Source organism: Diadema setosum, chromosome 22, assembly GCF_964275005.1.
Source record: "Diadema setosum chromosome 22, eeDiaSeto1, whole genome shotgun sequence".
NCBI lineage: Eukaryota > Metazoa > Echinodermata > Echinoidea > Diadematoida > Diadematidae > Diadema > Diadema setosum.
Window position 1 is genome coordinate 29,657,265 of NC_092706.1, and position 20,671 is coordinate 29,677,935.

General features: G+C 40.0%; 1 protein-coding gene across 1 annotated transcript; it reads right to left on the bottom strand.

Moving 5' to 3' along the window:
• Positions 1–1,993: 1,993 nt before the first annotated feature.
• On the bottom strand, positions 1,994–19,329 carry LOC140245481 (prohibitin 1-like). The gene is made up of 6 exons (XM_072325051.1): positions 18,854–19,329; positions 15,887–16,048; positions 7,127–7,269; positions 5,729–5,845; positions 4,974–5,069; positions 1,994–3,411 (listed from the first exon to the last, which is right to left on the bottom strand). The coding sequence occupies exons 1-6, from the start codon at positions 18,948–18,950 to the stop codon at positions 3,199–3,201; spliced, it is 828 nt and encodes a 275-aa protein (XP_072181152.1). The 5' UTR covers positions 18,951–19,329; the 3' UTR covers positions 1,994–3,198.
• Between the last annotated feature and the right edge of the window lie 1,342 nt (positions 19,330–20,671).

A 20,671-nucleotide genomic window follows, 5' to 3' on the forward strand; every position in this document is an offset into this window, starting at 1 on the left:
TCAAAGTCAAAGGTGAGAGCAGGAGATTTTGAAAAAGTGGCCTCCACGCGAGAGATTTCCTGCCAAAAGCAGGAGATTGGAATCGCTGGGAACTTGCATATGTAAATGTGTCATGTGACATAGCAGGACGCTTCAGTGGAATGAGTGTGTAAGGAATTAGATTGAAAACACGAGAGATCCATGGGTGCAGCTTTGTGAGGTCAGCAACCAAAAATGTAGCATGGATAGAGGAACAAGTCTAGCAGATCTGTCAAGCATTTGAGCTATTCTCTGACTAGTACTAACGTTACTATGCACAACTCTTGGTCGTAACAGTACATACATGTATCTTGGCAATACCCCTCTTTTCTTTCATTCCTAGACAAATGATAAATGTTTTTGTATTCTTTTTTTGTGTGGAAAGGTGATGTTCATGTACATATACATCCTGTGTCATTAAAATTGTGTAATATTTTTATTGTTCATGTATTATGTTATTAGCATTTTGGCAACAAAATGCAGTGAACGCGTAAATGTAGGTATCTATTTGTAGCACTTGGAAAAAAGATGCATTAGTGATGAGGGCAGCTGAAAAGAAGACTTTTATTTCCAGATCATGACATTTGTGTTTGAGATAGACTGCATCTACCAAGTATACAATATGGTAGTTTGGATCATCTCATTCCTCAGTACACTTGATGGAATTTGAATCAGGGAGTGTAAATTCTGTTATTTCATGTTAACCTTGTGAGTCACACGGAAATCATCTGAGATGTATGTGAGATTGACATTTTTTGTACCAACAAATTTGTTAGAGAAAAAAATTCTTTCCTTTCATTACTGGTCTGCCATTTGTTCGTCAATGATGATTTTTATGCCTTCCTTCAAAATTGAAGCCGTTTGTAATACAACTGTAGTTGCCTATCCATTTATGCATTATTATGATTGATGAAACACAGGGACAGTCTGGGGCATGTAAACTTTGAATTGTGCTCAGTTATTTTCTCCTTGTAAGACATTCTACTTTCAATAACCAAAAAAACACCACATACAAATATAAACAAGTGTAGTACTGGTAGTTGCCATGTTAATTTGTTACTTGTTTTCCATCTTTTTTAAAGTGAATATCTGTGTAATTATTGTAAATCCTGCCTCTTGTGTATTTGAAGCTATTCTTGTAGAAAACGTAAACTAAAGCCATTCTTGCAGAACAAAGAATCAGACTGAAATACAGTTTTCATAATCGGAGCCAATCTGTGTAAAGCGGTTTTTGTAGTGGAGAGTGGTGCAGTACAAGAACCTTGCATGAAAGAACCATTCTGGTTAGTAACACACTGACAGAAAGACATTCTCTTGTATACTTCACTCTTAGAATGACAATGGTGCAAAGACCACTCACACACACATACTTGAGGAAATACATGTACATTTGGACATGCATGTAGGCATTCATACATCATACTTGCACACGCACACACATGCATACTTAACATACATCTAGGCATAAACTTGTGAACCCCAATATGGCAAATAGTTGGGACTGCAACTACGTGTACATTGTATTTTCTTACAATGAAGCTTGTTAAAATGAACAAAGTAAAATAGGGATATAACGATTGTTACTGGACAAATCCCCTCATTCCAACAATTCTTTTTTTCTGATTGTTACATCTGGGTTCCAGTTTTATATGGGCATATATATATATATATATATATATATATATATATATATATATATATATATATATTGGATGAAGAAAGTCGTGAAGAGTGAGTAAGCACAAATCTATCACTGTACAATTGTATGTGTGCTTCATACTACACATGTATCATGCACTCCACAGGAATTCACAATATCAACCATCACAAGAAGGGTAGTATGACTGTGTGTGTATGTGTAGATATCAATTGATATATACATGTGTGTATATTATGTCTTTACTAAATGTCATGTGCATTATTTAGAACATGCAGAAAAGTCACTTTCTGATCAAACACAGACACAAAATCACTGTACAGTTTGTATCACAGATCAGTATTTAATGATATACAATGTATCACCGTACAGCATATTCCTTTATTTGTTTTCCCCTGTCCACACCTAATACACTGAACCATTTTACATGTCATTCTTTGACATGAAGGCAAAAGACAGAAAACAACCTGCTATAATGATATATTGTTTTATCCCCACATTGGGCATTCAATCAAATATGCAATGTTTCCTCAACTTATCCAATAAATTGGTATCCACAAAACAGAAAGAGAATATTCCTCAAGCTTCAAATTTCAAACCTTCATTTTATTTTTCTTAGACAAAATAAGGACATAACAGCAAGAAACTATTAACTTCACCGGCACAACAATGAAAATGAAATTTGATTTTCTGCTGTACTCGGATGTCCCTAAAATAATAATAAGAAATTTATCCTGTCTTTTATACTAATTTCATCCACTTATTTTCCCTTATCCTCGCATAGGTAGGGGATATGTTGCATGTTTGCAATATTTCACCGCAAAACTCTGGACTCTAGAGCAGAAAATAATCAATCCTCTCTTCTCGTTAGAGCGGGGAAAATTTTTATGACTGATATGGAGGCATAAAAGCAGAGTTCACAGTATTTATGTATCGGGCCGGACTGGAAAATGGTGATGAAGGATGCGAACAATGAACCTTCTGTATTTTTTTTCAACATGGTCCCCACCTCGTAAAAGCTAGATTTGGGACAACTAAATAATTTTTTTGTTTTGTTTTTACCCTTACAAGTAAATGTAAATAGTAAGTATCACAAGGCTGGTATTTACATTACACACAGCAAGATACTTCTACACACATTGTTATTCATGGTCCACATGACAATTATCATATTTTTTAGTTTTTGGTGATTTTGATACGGTAATTTGTAGATGTCTTGCCACACTTACTGTATGTTTAAATTCAGGTTTTGAAATGGAGACAAATGCACCAAAGGCCTGGAGATTCTGCCATGCAATGTCAAACAAGGCAAATTTCTGCCCAAATGGTTGCAGTAGATGATTTCCTGCACTTTGTACAATAGCCTGGTCAGGCAGTTGATAGTCTGCCCCACGCAATGCTTCAGGACAAATTGACTTCACATCTTCCAAGTACAGTACCTCTCCCAGAATACTTCACAAATTTATAGAAAAACAACTGCTTAATACGCAATATGGCATGATCAGAATGCAATGTGAAGAACTCTACTGCGGAAGACTGAGGAGGGTCTGTTGTCCGGGGGGCAGGTACGACACGTTGCGCGATCGCGACATCTGGTACGCGATGTCCTCCGCTGCCTCCAGCTTGCGCAGTTCGATGAGTCCGTTGCCGGCCTTGGAGAATGCCTTGGCCAGGAGGCCGGCCGCAATGGAATCACCCTCCGCCGTTGTGATCGCCGCTCGCTTTTGATGCTCCGCCTGTAGTAGACCACGCAAGTATGCATTTATTGTGTAAATAGCACTGGAGACATTAACTCTTCTGAATATGCTCAGTCGATGGTGTGAGAGGTAATTGTAAGGATGATTGCTTTTAATTTGGCTTTTCCCAACCATGTTCTGGGGTCTATTTTATGAAAGTCTTATGAGATTTATTGCTCATAAAACACTTATGAGAAAATTTCAGCTCGTAAGACACACTTGTGAAAGACTTCATGAAATGGATTTTACTTCTCTACATAGCTAAATAAGAGCAACGTTTGATATTCTGAGATTTATGTAAAGACTTTTAAGTGATGATTTCATAAAGTAGACCCCAGGGGTGTAAAGTGCAGCTTTACAAGACATCATTAACCACTTCAGTACAATCAAACCTGCATTTACAAAGCATCAACTCCAGGCTCTGCCATACATCCTAGCAAGGCTGTCTGTTTGCCACACAATAGTTTAATCCTATGACAGCAGTATGCAACGCCATCACCTACGTTGTACACTGTATGACCCATTATAGAAAAGAAGCAGATCCTAGTCAAACGATTGGTTGAATGTGTACACATGACCAGGCATTCATTTTGCCTTTAAATGCATAATTTCGTATATGACTGGTCATAAGCAAAGTATAGTGACTGGTCATTAGAACTTTCACATTGCAATGGTGACTGCGCGAGATTTCATCATTTTATTAGGTCATGATGAGGATGGTTTATGAAACAAGGATTTGCTTCATTGTTTCATAAACAAATACTATAAATTATTTTGTGCAGGTATTTGCATAATTACCCCCATTTGATACATTCAGACAGTCTGACATGAATGGCTATCTCCTCCCCCCCCCCCCCCCCCCCCCCCCCCCCCCCCCCCCGGCATGCAAGACTGTTCCACAGGTGCGTACAGTTGTTCCTGGGCAATTCTTACTAATGCCCTTATTATGTATATTATTCATATACTAATAGACCCCAGCAGTAAGGAAGATTGTGGATAAACCATCTTGTTGCAGGATATAATACACATACAGTATGAGATAGGTATTGGCTGCAACCCTGGCCCTCCAACCTGACTGCACCTAACACATTCCACTACAGGACATGACCTCTTATATTCATATTATATGCTACTGTAAAAGTGGAAATTTTCACAATGTGGAAATTTTGGGGCACTTTGCGCTACCAGAAACCAGCACGAAAATAAAAACATGCAAAATTCATCTTACTCAGCCAAGCGCGAAAACATCCACTCTTGCAGTATTTTCTCATATAGCATATAATGCAGAAAGAAATGCCGTGGGACTATAGGAAGACATGCTATAACGTCTTGAAGAACACTGCCACCTTTGGGAAATCAAGGAAGTCTCCTCTAATCACTCTCACCTTTATTGCAACTGATCGACAAATTGCCCTACATCGACATATAAAGTAAGCACTGAATTGATCAGTGTTTTAGTAGTAGCCATGATACTGATCAATTCAGTGCTATTTACAGCGATGTAGGGCAAGTTGTCAATCAGTTGAAATAAAAACACCTCGACGAAAGAATTTCACTCTCACCTTTTCTACAAGGAATCGCGCCCTCTCTGCCTCCTGCTGAGCGACCTGCTTCATCTCAACGGCCAGTGTGAACTCCCTGCCAAAGGTCAGATGTGTCTGAGAGAGAGAAAGAGATAGGAGTAGGACATGATTATAAAACATCACCAGTGGCGGATCCAGAAGGGGGCGAACTGGCGCACGCCCCCCTTTATTTTTCGTTAAAAACAAAAGAAATAACAAGAAAAAAATGAAATGAAACCAGGAAGTGGCGCCAGAAATATTACTTGCGCCCTCCCCCTTTACAGAATTCCTGGATCCGCCCCTGATCACTGCCATGGTTTATCGCCACTTGGTCTACTATCAGATGGTCTACTTCCCAGTTCGTCGAACACCACTACGTCTGTACTCGTTCGGTCTACTATCAATTTCGTCTAATGCCCGTTTGGTCTAATTCATACTTTGTCTAATGCCAAGTTTGGCTACTTATCGTTCAGTCTAATGACCAGATGGTCTAATTGCAATTTTGTCTCCTTGGATTTTTCCCACTTTGTTGAATAATAAACTGTGGGCATTAGACAAATTTGGTATAGCCTCAAACCTCAAAACTTTTTGACCAATTTCCCTCAAATTTCACTGAAGTGGTCTGTTAATACAGTGTTTTGTATTTCTGCATTTTCTGGATCCACAAATTCCCGTAAAAAGCAAGGATTAGACCTCTCCATGCACACCAAACAAGGTGGTAGAAAAAAAAAAAAAAACAACCCACAAAAACTAACCAGAGAAATGTCATCACAGATGAGTCCAAATTGTCCTGCTCGTTCAGTGAGTTCTTCGTTGACCCTCTGTGATACTAATTCTCTCTGTGTGATCAGCTCTCCAGCATCGAATTGAGCCTACAGTGAAAATGGGTGTTACATGGTACAAAGAAATTAACATTAATCAGCAGGCAATGAAAAGTGGTACAGGAAAATTCTGGTATAATGAGCTAAGTAACTGACCGGAGCTTGGTCAAAAAGAGGTATCGCTTTTTAAAGGGTGTGTACAGTTCTGCTTGAGGTGAGGATTTAGCTTTTAACCCGTTGAGGACGGTTTGATTTTGCTACAACACGCATTTCCCATAGATGCTTGCCCGAGTATACTCGGGACTCATCCTCAACGGGTTAACATTTTGTGAGATATTCAGAAACCCCGCTATGAGATGTCAAAGAGCATGCAATTCTAAGGGGTATCAAAAGTTTATTTGATGAAAATTGGTTTTGAAATGGCGGGGATATCCAAAAATAAGGTGAAACAAAGAGATCCTAATAAAAGGCGTGGCCTGTCGCCTTTTATAATTATCACTTTTTGGGATATCTCAGCCATTTGAAAACCAATTTTCATCAAATACACGTTGAATCCTTTTTAAAATGACATGCTCTTTCATATTTCATAAGAGGTTTCTCATTATCTCACTAAGGAATGTTCAAAACATGAATCCCCACCTCAACCAGTACTGTACAGTCCCTTTAATAGTGAGGTGAATATGACGGTCCCAATTTTCCAGTACTGTTCATATTGCAGCTAGTCTGTTTTTAAAGAATGTTTACAATGAGGTTTTGCTTTTAACAAAGTGGATTTTGCAATCCCAACTTTCCATCACTGTATTTAGCTAGTCTCTTTTAAGTACATTATATAACATGGTATTGCTCACAACAAGAGAAAATCTGAGGCACAAGTATTGGCAACCTTGTTTTCAAGTTACATTGTAGGAAAAGGGTTCCCTTTAAATACTGTAAAACACAATATTTTTGCGGCATGAAATTTTCGCGAATTGCCTCTTACATTCAATGCATATAGTGTAGACAAAGATTTTTCACATGCATTTTAACGTCACAAATCTTGGCTCTCGCAAAATTCGCGAGATTAAAAGGCATGCAAACGTTCCTTGTTTTACTGTATATGTTCTTGTACACTGCATTCATCTGCAATGTTATCATCATAGCATGTTATGAAAACACAAAGGCAAATAACATAATTGTCTAGAAAATTATTTAGGGCCCCAGTTCTACAATCTGCAAATGTAGACTCTCGATATACATGTACAGTGTATCTACCAATAAATCAGTTGATCAATCAGTCAATCAATCAATCTATCAATCAATCAATCTTTGCAGTGGTCACTTCAAGCTGCTTACCGTTACTGCTTTCAGGACTTCATTTGTGATGGAGGGTAGCACCCTATCATCATAATCCTCACCAAGGTTGACGTACAACTTTGGGAGTTCAGCAACCATGGGCCGGACAAGAATACGAAGAGTGATGTTGACATTCTGCAAATCTGTTTGAAGAGTAAAAATGTTTACCAATAAAAAGAATGCTAAAGCAGGAAGTTACAAAAGAGGATGATATTACACATTGCTCTGCCTGGGACAGTTCAAGCTACTGACATTTGAAAATTATCTTACTACAAAAAAAAAAAAAAAAGAAGAAAAGAAAGGAGAAGGATGGAGTTGTTTATGTACATTGTGTGCTACCTGTTTTAATATGTCATCTATTTTGATTAACAAATTGTACATTGTGGGGGATGTAATAATTGATATATTGTTATCACAAACTATGTCAATTTGGTCTGTGGGCTGTCATGATTGTTGCTTTTTTTCTTTGACCATTAATACATAAATGTTAAAATCGATCAATCAAGGAATAAAAGAAAACATGAAATTTTGTTAAAGGCAGCCGGTCGTCGCAGGCGATTCGCAGCTCAGTAGAAAAGCACGACAAGCTGCTCCTCCCGTTATTGTACCCCCGTACGTACCGAATGCCGAACACGACGCTACGCAGCGCACCAGCGAAAACCTGATGGGGCACGAGCGCCGTGCGAGCTGTCCACTGTAATTTCAAGATGGACGCCCGAATACCTACCGAATGGGGCCGAATGGGTGCATGCACAAAACCGCACAACAGCCATGCGCATGAAAAATCTCTCCCGGTCCGCGACACAACAAGTAGTGAGAGCTGTAGGGTGTACGTACGTACGTACGTATCTGGCTCCAGTCTCTGTTTATATGCACTATGGTGCCAATTTCAGCAATCTAGGCAATAATACATGTATTTAAAAATGTCTGAAAATATTATATAACAATATCATAAATTATTCATATATTACGTTGTTTAATATTTGGTATTTATAAATATGCTTTGATGAAGAAATATTAAAACTCTAAGCTTCATGTATAGCAAGTTGCAATGCATATGGCCATATGGCAGGTTGTTATGATCTCATCGTGCAATGTTGTCTGCTGCGTCAGCTGCATGTGTTATACGTACAGCTTACAGTACGTTGGGCCGGATCGTAACATAACAAAGTTGATAGAAAGTCGTCGGTACCGGTATGTCAGTATCAATATTGTGTGTGGTATGCGAGTACTGTTTGCAATAAAAAGTGCTGTACTGTTTCGGCTTAGCCTTGGCTTTGGTTTAGTAATGAAACCTCACAATGGAGATCAAACAGCCGTCCAACTCGAGGCAACGTATCTACTTGTTTGACGCTATCGACGAGTGGAGAACGCAGAGAGACGTGTTCTTAGCTGGAGGACAAGTAAGAGACCAGAGGGGGAGGCTTCAGCATCAGCGTGCCGATGAAAATTTTGCTTTCCACTTGCTGGAGTTGCATGAACAGTTTTGCAGGAATTTTTATTTAGAATGTGCAAATTCGTGTTACGACATGCACGGTGGAATTGTGTTGCCACGGCTTACGCCAATCAAGCAACCCCAGCTGGCCAAGTCAACAACTTCAAGGAATCCAGATCCAGATGATGTGTAAGTAGAAGTCTACACATGAATCAGTGATTGAAGTGGAATGACTTTTTCTAATCTAGTAGTAGTAGTATCAGTAACTTTAGGGCATTTGCGTTTGATCGACAAGTAGGCCTATTTTTCTATGTATAATTCCGCGTTCTCATTTATGTCAAATTATGATAATGCCGTAATTGAAATGACATTTGCTGGGTCAGTTTAATGTCATTAGTCCCATTAAATGAGAAGTTTTTCATATCAATCATGTTATGCAAATTCCCCAAGAATATGATTTTATAATTGCAAATAAATAAAAAAAATGAATAGATCTATCGCAAGCTCCATCATACATGTAGTCTAACCCAATAGATCTGGTAGAACTCTAACGTTTAAACAGGGGTACTAAATGTTCAAAGATGATAGATCTAACAATAATAGATTCTAGTTTAGGCCCTATACTTCGACTTGAAGGTATGTCGGTTGGTGCACGGCCCCCTTCTATCACGGCCACAGTTACACTGTGCAGTGCAACTGTGGCCGTTGGCCCTGCACGGGCACAGTCGCTTCCGGTCCCCGTCCTGAATTTACACACGCCAGGGCAAGTATGGTTGGACCTACTACTAATCGACCGCCTAATGTTTATCTGCTTGATAAGAATATTTAACACTGAAATTCACGTAAAAAAAAAGAAAAAAAAAAAAGAAAATCCAGCTCTATCAAATGCCGTTGTTCCGTTTTCGATTCGAAGTTTCAGTGCAAAAATATCGCCGACGAACTTGCGTGGCCTCGTTTCAGCTCCCCGCGGTAAATCGCGTTAATAGGATCGACCGCTGTTTTTGCATTGACAATGCACGCAAACCGAGTTGTATTGAACACCGTGTTGTACGAAGCTTTTTAGAAGCCTTTTAGAAACTTCCATAGACATTACATTGTGCTGTCATTACGATTCGGTGAGAATATTCATTCGAAATTTTGTCCTTGATTAAAACCATTAATGAACAGTGAATTATCGCGTTTTCCCACACCATCCTCATCTACATTCAAAGCCAATCCATTTTTATGTGCTTTGCGCGCAGAAAAGTGCGTACTAAGTGTTCAGTGCGCGAATTATACGCGGTCGGTTTCAATAAGAGTGGTCGATATGTAGTAGTGCTACACAAGACACAGGGTCTCCGACCCAATCGTCCGCGTTCAGAATGGACAACTCGGCGGTAATATCCGCTACCCATGACGATGTGTCATCGTCCATGATCAGGGCTCGACCTTAGCGGGAGCCCGGGGACCATTGGCTCCCCAGAATCGCTACGGGCTCCCCAGAAATGTATGAAAAAAGCCCGGCTGGCTCCTTAAGTTTTTTTTGCCGTAGAGCCTCACGTTTCAAGACAGAATCATAGTTTATGTACACACTCACTCTATCGACGAGCGCGAGCGGCCCCGGCGCGCGCAGCGAGCCCTGACGCTCGAAGTTATTATCCCTGAAATTGCAATATAGACTACACGCTGAACATTTAACATGCTTCATTCTCCAGCCGGCCCACGTTGCCCGCATGTGTACGTGTGTGTGTGTGTGTGTGTGTGTACCCGACGTGTGTGTGTTCGTATCTTCTATTATAGAATAGTGTGCGCACATGCAATTCGCTGCTTGCGTACTGTGGACACCGAACGGAACTCCGCGCGCCTGAATCCCTGTCGCCTACGGACCCTGGATGTTTACATCGATCGCCGTGGTATCCCCATGTGTGGCCGGCTGGGGAGCGTGAGTATGATAGCTAAGCTACACACTAGCCAGCTGCCACTATAAACAGTACACTATTTCGTTTTTAGTCGGGGTAGAAGCGCTCCGTTGTGCAATGTCTGCTTCATTTTCTCTACTTCTTCCGCTTTTCCCTTGCCTCCCAAGTGCGAAATGATTTTTAGAGTGTTGTGTGTGTGTTTTTGTAACGTTATTGCATCATTTTTCTGCAAGGAAGAGGTGAGTTTCTGTTCGTGTATTGATGTGCACTATTAAAGGAGCAGCATGTGCAGGTGAAAAGCGTTCGAGCTTTCTTTCCCGCGAGTATCGTGGAAACTCGATGTATTTCTAGGCCTATTAAAGGAGATCTCATATAACAGAATACTTATAACAAACTATTTTCCGGTCAAAATGAATTAATTTCCTTTGTTTTGTATCGTTTATTGATGATCCCAAGGTCCAAGGATCTCGTCGCAATACAGAGTTTCCAATGTGTATTAATTTTCGCGTAGCTTTCGGTGCTGCAAACTTGCTAGGGCCTATTAAATCCTACTTCCTACTAAACTTATCGTTCTATTTCTGTCGTTTCTCACACCTCGTTTGGTACGATTTCTTCCATTTTATATCACTTTATCCGTTCCCTTTATACTTTGAAATATTTAAACGTAATTCTTTCAAGTGTCTCGCACTGTTATTTCCGTAACGGCGATTTCTCCACTTTGCTGCAATACTTTTTCGAATCGAAGCGACGTGTGTTGTCTTTTCTAAATATTTGTGTTGGTAGGTGTTGATACTTTGTATTTGTTATTTATTTTCCTCGGTTTTTATCTCGAGGGACTGTGCGTGTTTCTTAATGTTGATAGGAAAAGGCTAAAATGATCTGAGTGATGTCTGATGGTGATGATGAAAACTATGCTGGTATAAAAAGACGGCTTACTGCATGCTGAGCGTACGTGCCGTTCGTTTTATTTCACTTTCCCTCTTGTTCTTCTTTCCCCTTACTCTTCTAAGTTCTTTCCCCTCCAAAGAATGATTAAAAAAAAAAGAAATTACATACACCTCACAACAAAAAGATCCACGATCTACCAACCTTCGTAAAGTTAAATCTAAATGTTCAATATCAACAAAGAATAAGGGGAAAGCATGAATTACAATAAATTAGAGCGAAGAGATTGTGAAATACTGAATACATGCGCGCAGTCTCTTCGGCTCGAAGAAACTTGACACCCACCCCTCTCCCCTTGTGGAAATTTCCACAAAAGCAGGTGCCACACCCAGGTGCGTGCCAGACGAAAGAATGCGCGCACTGGAATAAACAGCATGTAAATATCCTGGAAATATCGATCGAAGAACCAGCTCATTAGTTGAATTAAAGGAATCATTGCAAAGATATCGTGATTCTATAGCCTTTCTTTTGGCCCATATAGTAGGAAACATCAAACAGTCGAATATAGTGTACTTAATCGAATATCTTATGTTCCCTGAACAATAAAAAAGGATCGATTAATCAGTCAGTTAAAAAGGTAATCACAGAAATACTTAAAAGGTATTGTATGCCAAGACAAATTCACTATGAGTAGGTCCAATGAGATGCAGTCATCACCTGCTTAGACAGCAAAATCATGACAATTAATTTCAGTTCATGCTCATCATAACTGCTTATTACTTTTCAAAGTTTTGGCTATCAACATTCGTTCGTAGGTGTTTTTTGTTTGTTAGTATGTTTTTCCTCGTGAAAAACGTAATGACTTCTTCGTATCGAATGTAAACTGCATGTTTACCGTAAACAAGCCATCAGCTCAGCTATGGCGCATTCGATCCATCGAACTTGCAGTAACCTCTTAGGCAGGAGCACATGGCGCATTCCTTTAAACTTGAAAGTACAACCACGTGTTTGCACATTGGCGCAACCACACACAGCGCGGCATTTTGCGATCATCGTTATAGCAGACTTTCCGATTCCAGTTAGGGTAAAAGAAATTGGAATACCGGTACTTTCGGAAAATACTGATGTTTAAAATCCAGTAAAATTAAAAAGCCTGAAAACAACGCATGATTATGTTTTATAGTAAACAATAGTTGGAAACAGCGAACAGAGTTTTGCATTCACTGACACAGAAGCTTTCTTGAGAAGATGAAAGCATTCCCCCTCCCCTGCTAGATAGTGGAAGCTTCCATAACCAGCCCAGCAAGTTTCTGGAGGTACATACATGCACTTGTAGTCTTGTACACATGCATTGAGAGAAAGCAATCAATCAACTCTGAACATTGCGTAGTTTGGATTCTTTATCGTGCTGGTGACCAGCTCGATACTTCAGCATGTGTCGTAATGTTATGTTAAAGAGCTTGTAGGCCTTATAAGTCGACGAGTTTAATTCAAGATGGCAAAAAGAGGGAGATGGAAAAAATACAGATTCTGGTGGAAAATACGGATTTTGGAGCTGCTGAGTACGGATTTGTGCTTCCAAAGCTTGGCAGCTCTGCTGATCAATCAACATGTGGCGTTACATAATTGTTTCTAACCCACACCTTGCAGCTAAAAAAAAAAGAAGAACCGAGAAAGAAAGACGATATGATCAGACCAGGGTAAGAAATTACACCAGGGAATGGGAGAGGGACCACACAAAACACCTACACACACACACACGCAGGTGCACGTGGCAGGCACAGTCACACACACACACACATACGCATGCACGTGCGACGCACGCACACACACACACACACACACACTGTGTGTTAGAGACTAAGAACAAGGTATCTCAGGCTTGTGTCTGTGGAGAAATGCATGTTATATCTAAATGAAATCTTCTCCACCAGGTTAATACACGCAATAGACCTCTACTGCTGATTGTGACTGAGGGAACCGTGGCTCCCTAAAACTCAATTTGGCTCCCTAAAAAGGTCCCTGAGGAGCCCGGCTGGCTTCCTAAAAAAAAAGTTAAGGTCGAGCCCTGATGATGGCCACCCTACCTATATATAATCTGATCTGACGATTACAGTGTAGTTAACGACTGACGACGATCGACGGTGCGATGAAGAGAAGGCGTACACTGTAGTCGTACAAGTATAGGCAGCTAGCTACTATAGCTCATGCGAACATTGCATCACACAGTACATACAGTATACCATACATTCAATTCACATTACACAAAACGTACTCCCCGCGCTCAGATCAATCAAGCGAGCAAACGAGATACTATAGCGCGATACATTGCTTTAGGGATGTCCTGCGCACACACACATTTCGCTTCGTAGCAACTTCGGAAGCGAGTTTACGTGCTGCCGCCCGCGGCTGAAATATGTCCATGTATCCTCGCGACTGGGTGTCTTTAAATGCATTATCTAATTTTGCAGTCTTTTGGTTCACAAGGAGATTGTATAATGAAATGTTACGAGTAGAGTAATATCTTTCCCACTGCTTAGATTTATAGGACCCAAGAATTTTATATTTCTCTTGACTAATATTTGTTTATTCTGACTCTTGCATTAGTCAGAACAGAGGCAGACACTTTTGGCAGCAGTCATACACCCCTGGTCATACACAATGATTTTAAACAAGATTTTTATATGAATCTTAAGATTGACTAAACATAATACTACTGATATGGAAACATAGAAAACAAAATATTGACAATAATGTTTCAGTCCTCCCCCAAAATACAAAACAAACCAAACCAAAACAAAACAAAACAAAGCAGGATGAAATACAGACAGTAACAAAACAAAACAAAACAAAACAAGGAAAAGTAGAAATTACGCGGTGCGTAATATATGTCCCCGCCGGAAGTAGCATTTAGTAGCAAAATGTACAATGTAGGTAAAAAGATCAAGGTCAAAGGCCAAACAAGTCAAAGGTCAAAATTCTATGTAGAAGTTTTGAAGCCCTCACCTACATGTAGTGCCATCACATAAAGCAAATGGAATCGAAATCGGGTTAGAAATGGCGAAGGAGTAGCATTTTGTAGCCAATGTACAATATAGGTCAAAAATCAAGGTCAAAGGTCAAAGAAGTCAACGGTCAAAATTCTGTGTAGAAGATTTGAAGCCCTCACCTAGTGCCATCACATAGAGCAAACGGAATCGAAATTGGGTTAGAAATGGCGTAGGAGTAGCATTTGGTAGCAAAATGTACAATACAGGTCAAAAATCAAGGTCAGAGGTCAAAGAAGTCAAAGGTCAAAATTCTGTGTAGAAGTTTTGAAGCCCTCACCTAGTGCCATCACTTAAAGCAAACGGAATTTAAATCGGGTTAGAAATGGCGAAGGAGTAGCACTTTGTAGCAAAATGTACAATACATGGTATAGGTCAAAAATCAAGGTCAAAAGTCAAAGAAGTCAAAGGTCAAAATTCTGTGTGGAAGTTTTGAAGCCCTCACCTAGTGCCATCACATAAAGCAAACGGAATTGAAATCGGGTTAGAAATGGCGAAGGAGTAGCACTTTGTAGCAAAATGTACAATATAGGTCAAAAATCAAGGTCAAAGGTCAAAGAAGTCAAAGGTCAAAATTCTGTGTAGAACTTTTGAAGCCCTCACCTAGTGCCATCACATAAAGCAAACGGGATCAAAATCGGGTTAGAAATGGCGAAGGAGTAGCATTTTGTAGGCAATGTACAATATAGGTCAAAAATCAAGGTCAAAGGTCAAAGAAGTCAAAGGTCAAAATTCTGTGTAGAAGTTTTGAAGCCCTCACCTAGTGCCATCATATAAAGCAAACGGAATCAAAATCGGGTTAGAAATGGCGAAGGAGTAGCATTTTGAAGCAAAATGTACAATATAGGTCAAAGGTCAAGGTCAAAGGTCACAACTGAAATTCTGTATAGGAGTTTCAAAGCTCCCATGTAGTGCTATCATATAAAGCAAACAGAATCAAAATCGGGTTAGAAATGGTGAAGGAGTAGCATTTTGAACATTTTGATCACACACGGACGCACAGACAGACAGACAGACAGACGGACAGACGGACACACGGACACACACACGTACGGTGCCCGTTTCATAGTCCCCTGCTCGAACTCGTTCGGCGGGGACAACAAAGCAGGATGAAATACAGACAGCAAATTGTGCTAGACACTCCAAAACTGAAGAATAAGATTGACACTCTAGAAATACATGTATATAAATTAAACACACTACTGCATTCCTATGGAAAAGAATGAATGCAAGACTAATTGAAGAGGAGATTGAATACCAAAGCTGGCCAATTGAAGCATACAAGTACATAGCTGAGCTAATGAAATAATAATAGCAAGAGCAATGAAGCATGTACAAAGTACGATAGCAACAACTCGCTTAACCCATCGATGACTAACTGATTTTGCTATTACACACATTTCTCAAAGACACCAGCCCAAGTACATGTATACCCGGGACTTATCTTTAACAGGTTAAGGAGGTGAGTTGTGTTCCTGTCGGGCATCCAACTCACCCTTGCTTCCCGTCGTCACGGGAACATTTCTTGGTTTGCTCCTACAGTCATAGATGATAGGTCTCTGCACCCAAGGGATGAGAAAGTGAGTTCCCTCCCCAACCACGTAATCCTTCACCCCTGCAAAACGGTCAAAGATGACAGCTCTGTGTCCAGGGTCAACTGCAGAGTTGGGGTGAAAAAAGAAAAACAGTCACAGTTATAAACAGCAAATTAAAATTCAACAATTCCCAGGATACACAGACCATCATTTCCCTTCCCAATCTGTGACAGATTGATGTGAAATTCAATAATATGCCACCGCATAGTTCCTACAAAAGTCTCACTTTATTCTTGCATAATGCAGTTGTACTTGAAATGTCAAAATCAAGGCACATGCATGGTCTACAATAGGCCCATCTTGGATAGAATAGGCAACTCCTCGACAGTATGAGAACCTGGCCTCACATTTGTAACAGATCTCATCATCCAGACTGAAATGATCTAATGACATGCAACCAGATGTTGTGAAAGCCGCTTACATTGTAGGGTTGGGGGTACCACGTATCGACACCCTAAGGATCTGTAGCTTGTTTATTCTAAAAATATAATACAAATCCGCCTAATTCTTACCTCAAATATGCCATAAATACTGCAGTTTTGAATGTCGTGACCGTCTCGTTGATTATGAATCTCCGTTTTAAAATAGCGCAATTTTAGTGCGTGCGTTCCGTTTTCTTCGCGCAGCTAAAAAGGGAACCTTGCGATCGACACCCCCTCTCCTCCATAGGTATACACGTGAATTTCACAGCATAGGTATACACGTGAATTTCACAGGCCATAGGTAATACACGTGAATTTCACAGCCATGCGTCGTTACTGATCGGATGTGTAATTTTTAGCTTGGTTTGTTTGAGTTTGATTTTCGTTTCTTCGTTTTTATTGTTTTTATAGCTAATGACACTTAATCTCGCGCGTACTTTTTCGTTCTATACGCAAACAGCCATGATACGCAGGGTGTCGATGGGAAGGTGCCCTGTCGATAGGTGGTGCCCCAACCATACGATGTAAGTTTGACAGAAGTCAGCTATGACACTACTCGACGTTCACCACCTGTTCGTTAAAGGGACTGTACAGTAGTGGTTGAGGTGGGGATTCATGTTTTGAACATTCCTAAGTGAGATAATGAGAAACCTCTTATGAAATATGAAAGAGCATGTGATTTTAAAAAGGATTCAATGTTTAGGATGAAAATTGGTTTTCAAATGGCTGAGATATCCCAAACAGTGCTAATAATAAAAGGCGACATGCCACAACTTTATTAGAATCTCTTTGTTTCATCTTGTTTTTGGATATCTCAGCTATTACAAAACCGATTTTCATCGAATAAACTTTTGATACCCCGTAGAACTGCATGCTCTTTGACATCTCATAGAGTGGTTTCTGAATATCTCGCAAAACGTTGAAGCTAAATCCTCACCTCGACCAGAACTGTACACACCCTTTAAATCATCAGATAAGAATTTTTCTTAAATTAGCCATGGCCCAAGTCACAGGATAGAGCCATACTCTTGTACACTACATGTACGTGTACATTGTATAATGTATTGTAGTTAAGGGTAAATTCAGCCTACTTGTAGCTGGGAAACTCGGCCACTTGAAATGTGAGCGCTGGGGGCCGAGTTTACCAGCCAGGTCGAGCTTACCCATATTAAACTACACTGTATGGTACGACCAGTAATCCATGGTAGGGAGAAGCTCAATATCGTTTTATGGGGAACGTGCTGGGTGTAGCCACGTCAACATGCCATGTACAATTTGTACAAGTGTAAATTTACAAGTCCTCACAAAAAAGTAACCCCACTTACCATACCTTCTAGAAAACTTTTTTTTTTGTTGCTTTAATAATTTTCTTTCCACTCCACTCTCAAGATGTAGACCACCTAACTAATGAATAGCAGAGTTACAACTAATTGGGGGACATATACATTGTACATGTATATACAGTATATTTACCTTATTTAATAGTCACTAACATCTTCTGAGTGATTACGATGTGCAGCAAGCCACTCTAGCTTCTATTACGGTTCTAATTCGTCTTCAATTGTAAATAGGCTTCATTCAACAATGTTCAAGGAACACGAAGAGCTTTTTTTTATAGAAATTACAATGTAAATTTAAATCAATACTGGTGCAGTATATTTGGAACTGCAGAATACCCCGTCATCACTGGTCATATTTATACAATACAAAAATACATGTATTTCAAAATCTTAATTCATTACAAAACTGTACTTTTTACTAGGACCTTGCCTTCGGGTTGAGAGTTTCTTGTTCAAACTATGGGCAGAGGTGACTCCAAAAGAACTATTCACTGATCGTATGAGCATGATGAGGGGCACAGCCCGAAGTGAATTTTTTTTTTTTGGAAGCACCGAGGCCTAGTAGATTCTATTATTCATAGTTTGAACAAGAAATTCGAAATTAGGCAAAATATATTTGTTTATAGAGCCTAGTTTGGATAAAAAAAATTCACAATTGTCACGATTGTCACAAAAAAGGCATCACAATTGTTTTGTTAGAAATTGTTACATTTCACAGACAGATGGTGCAAAGCTGCACACAATTTCAGAATTGCTTTGTGACATCATTTTGCAAAATGGTATACTATTTGCAAAATGTCGTCATTGCTCTTAGTTTAACCCTTAGAACGTCATTTTGCAAATAGGCCTAGCACTTTACATATTGTATGGGAATAGAGTGTCAACATTCTGACATCTCTAGGCCCTAGTTGAAAATACCTACAATCACGTGAAGCTCTTTCAACCAATCACCAGAGGATAATTTTTTGATCCAAAATATAATATCTAATAGTGTTTTAGAGTCTATCCTGTACATGCTGCAACTGTTAGCAGGTTAGTCAGTGTTGGTGTTACTCACTTACTGTTAGTGTTACACCAACAAAATCGAATCAAAAGACAGACTTACCGTTATAAAGAGCAGAGTTTACAACACCACCAACAATGGCTACTCCCACACCGAGCTTCCCTAATCTGGAAAATAACGTATTAAGAGCAGCAGCCATGGGTTAATTAATGTCTGTATCACTTAGCAAAATAGAAAATACCACAACTACACAAGCAAGCTCAGTCAACGTGCAAACGATTTTGTAAGCTGGACTCGCCGAGGCTGGTGGCGTCTTGTTCGCTGATCTTCTCAGTCGAAATCCGTCACTGTAACTAGGCTTCCTGCGTCTTGACTGCTACGGAAATGGTTCCGAGTAGATTACGGCTACTACTGTCTTTGGCAGAAAGGCAAGACTTTTCTGTTTTCCCTTGAAGTGGCGATTTCGGGATACTAAATGGCTAAAACCCCCAAGAGCGCATTCACGTCTTGTCCCCAGGCCCTCATGCATGGGTTTCGGTACTCGTACATACATGTGCACTAGAACAGTAGCTAGTGCAGTGTACATCTAGTGCTAATGGACCTGTCTGTACTGTGTGTAACACATGCGGGAATTGCATCACAGCAGGCATTGCGCCCTCATGCGGACAAGAACCAGTAAACTACAAGATTTTTATTTCAACCAGAATTGTGAAATCCCAGTCAGTACTAAACTTCGAGTTAGTGGATCGTATCAGCGGACGTTTTTGTTTTGTTTTGTTTTGTTTTCCGTGGCTCTGAATTCCGTACTCAAGAGGATGATACTTCGGCCAAAAATAACGCCAGTTATTCACGAAGTCCTAAAAATTACGAATGCAGCAAAATTATGAAAATTATTAACTCCACCGTACATATTTTCACCGTGCGGACGACAAAGCGAAAATCGAAAAATGAGGCTCAAATTTCCAGGGGCGGATCCAGGAATTCCGAAAAGGGGGGGGGGGGGGAATTCCGGAATTCATCGGCTGACACAAAACAAAACAAAACAAAACAAAACTAATTCCTCGCGCAACTTTCCGTTGATCGTGCCACTTCGTCCGGGTTTTATCGGCTTCAACGCAATTTTCTGTTCCCACTATCATACAAGCCCTCGGGTGTTGTCCTCCTCCATAGTCATCATAGTTCTGAAAAGAGACTAGGCCACCTATCGGTGATACATAGGCCCATCATTTCTCCCATCCACAAGTTGAGTAGGGCCTATTCAGTTTTAGTTATTTTTATCGTTCTTTATGTCATTCCAATATATAGGCCTATTCTAATTATTGGTATGTGTCTTGTAACGATGTCGTTGTTGTTTTCTCGGGAGACTTTTAAAGTAATACAAGCTATGCTTTTGATTTAGTATCCCATTTTTGTTCGTTTGGCTATGTGTTGCAAGTGATGATATTAGTACATGTATTATCGCTTCGATTATATTTTTATCAAAAATGGACAAAATGTTATTGTATAATAATTGAAATAATCATTGTTTCATTCTTTTGTGCACTCAAAGTGGAAATGAATGTAAATCAATCAAATAGTACAAAAATATATCCCGCTGCACCACCCTTTCCATGAGCATTAGAGTGTATTTCAGCGCATCAGACATCACGTCACAATACGGGTTTCCACCAAACGGTCAATCACTCACTCCACTTTGATATACAGTCAAACCTGCCTTAGCGGCCACCTGTCTATAGCGAGCACCTGTCTAAAGCGGCCACTGAAAAATCCCCCGAGAGAAAAGCCCTGTTAAAGACCCTGTGTATAGCGACCACCTGTCCAACGCGGCCAGCGGCCCAGCGGCCACAAATTTTGTTTCCCGCGGTAGATTTTAACCCACTGGAGCCTTAGTCGAGCCGATAATTCAGCGTGTTCTTCTGC

What these genes read in the sequence shown, in the direction of transcription:
- LOC140245481 (XM_072325051.1), bottom strand. Translation starts at nt 18,950, where the DNA reads ATGGCTGCTGCTCTTAATACGTTATTTTCCAGATTAGGGAAGCTCGGT. An exon ending in AAGTCCTGAAAGCAGTAACG is followed by an intron (nt 5,846 to 7,126) that starts GTAAGCAGCTTG and finishes TTTTCACTGTAG; the next exon opens with GCTCAATTCGATGCTGGAGA. An exon ending in CGCGATTCCTTGTAGAAAAG is followed by an intron (nt 3,412 to 4,973) that starts GTGAGAGTGAAA and finishes GGTCTACTACAG; the next exon opens with GCGGAGCATCAAAAGCGAGC.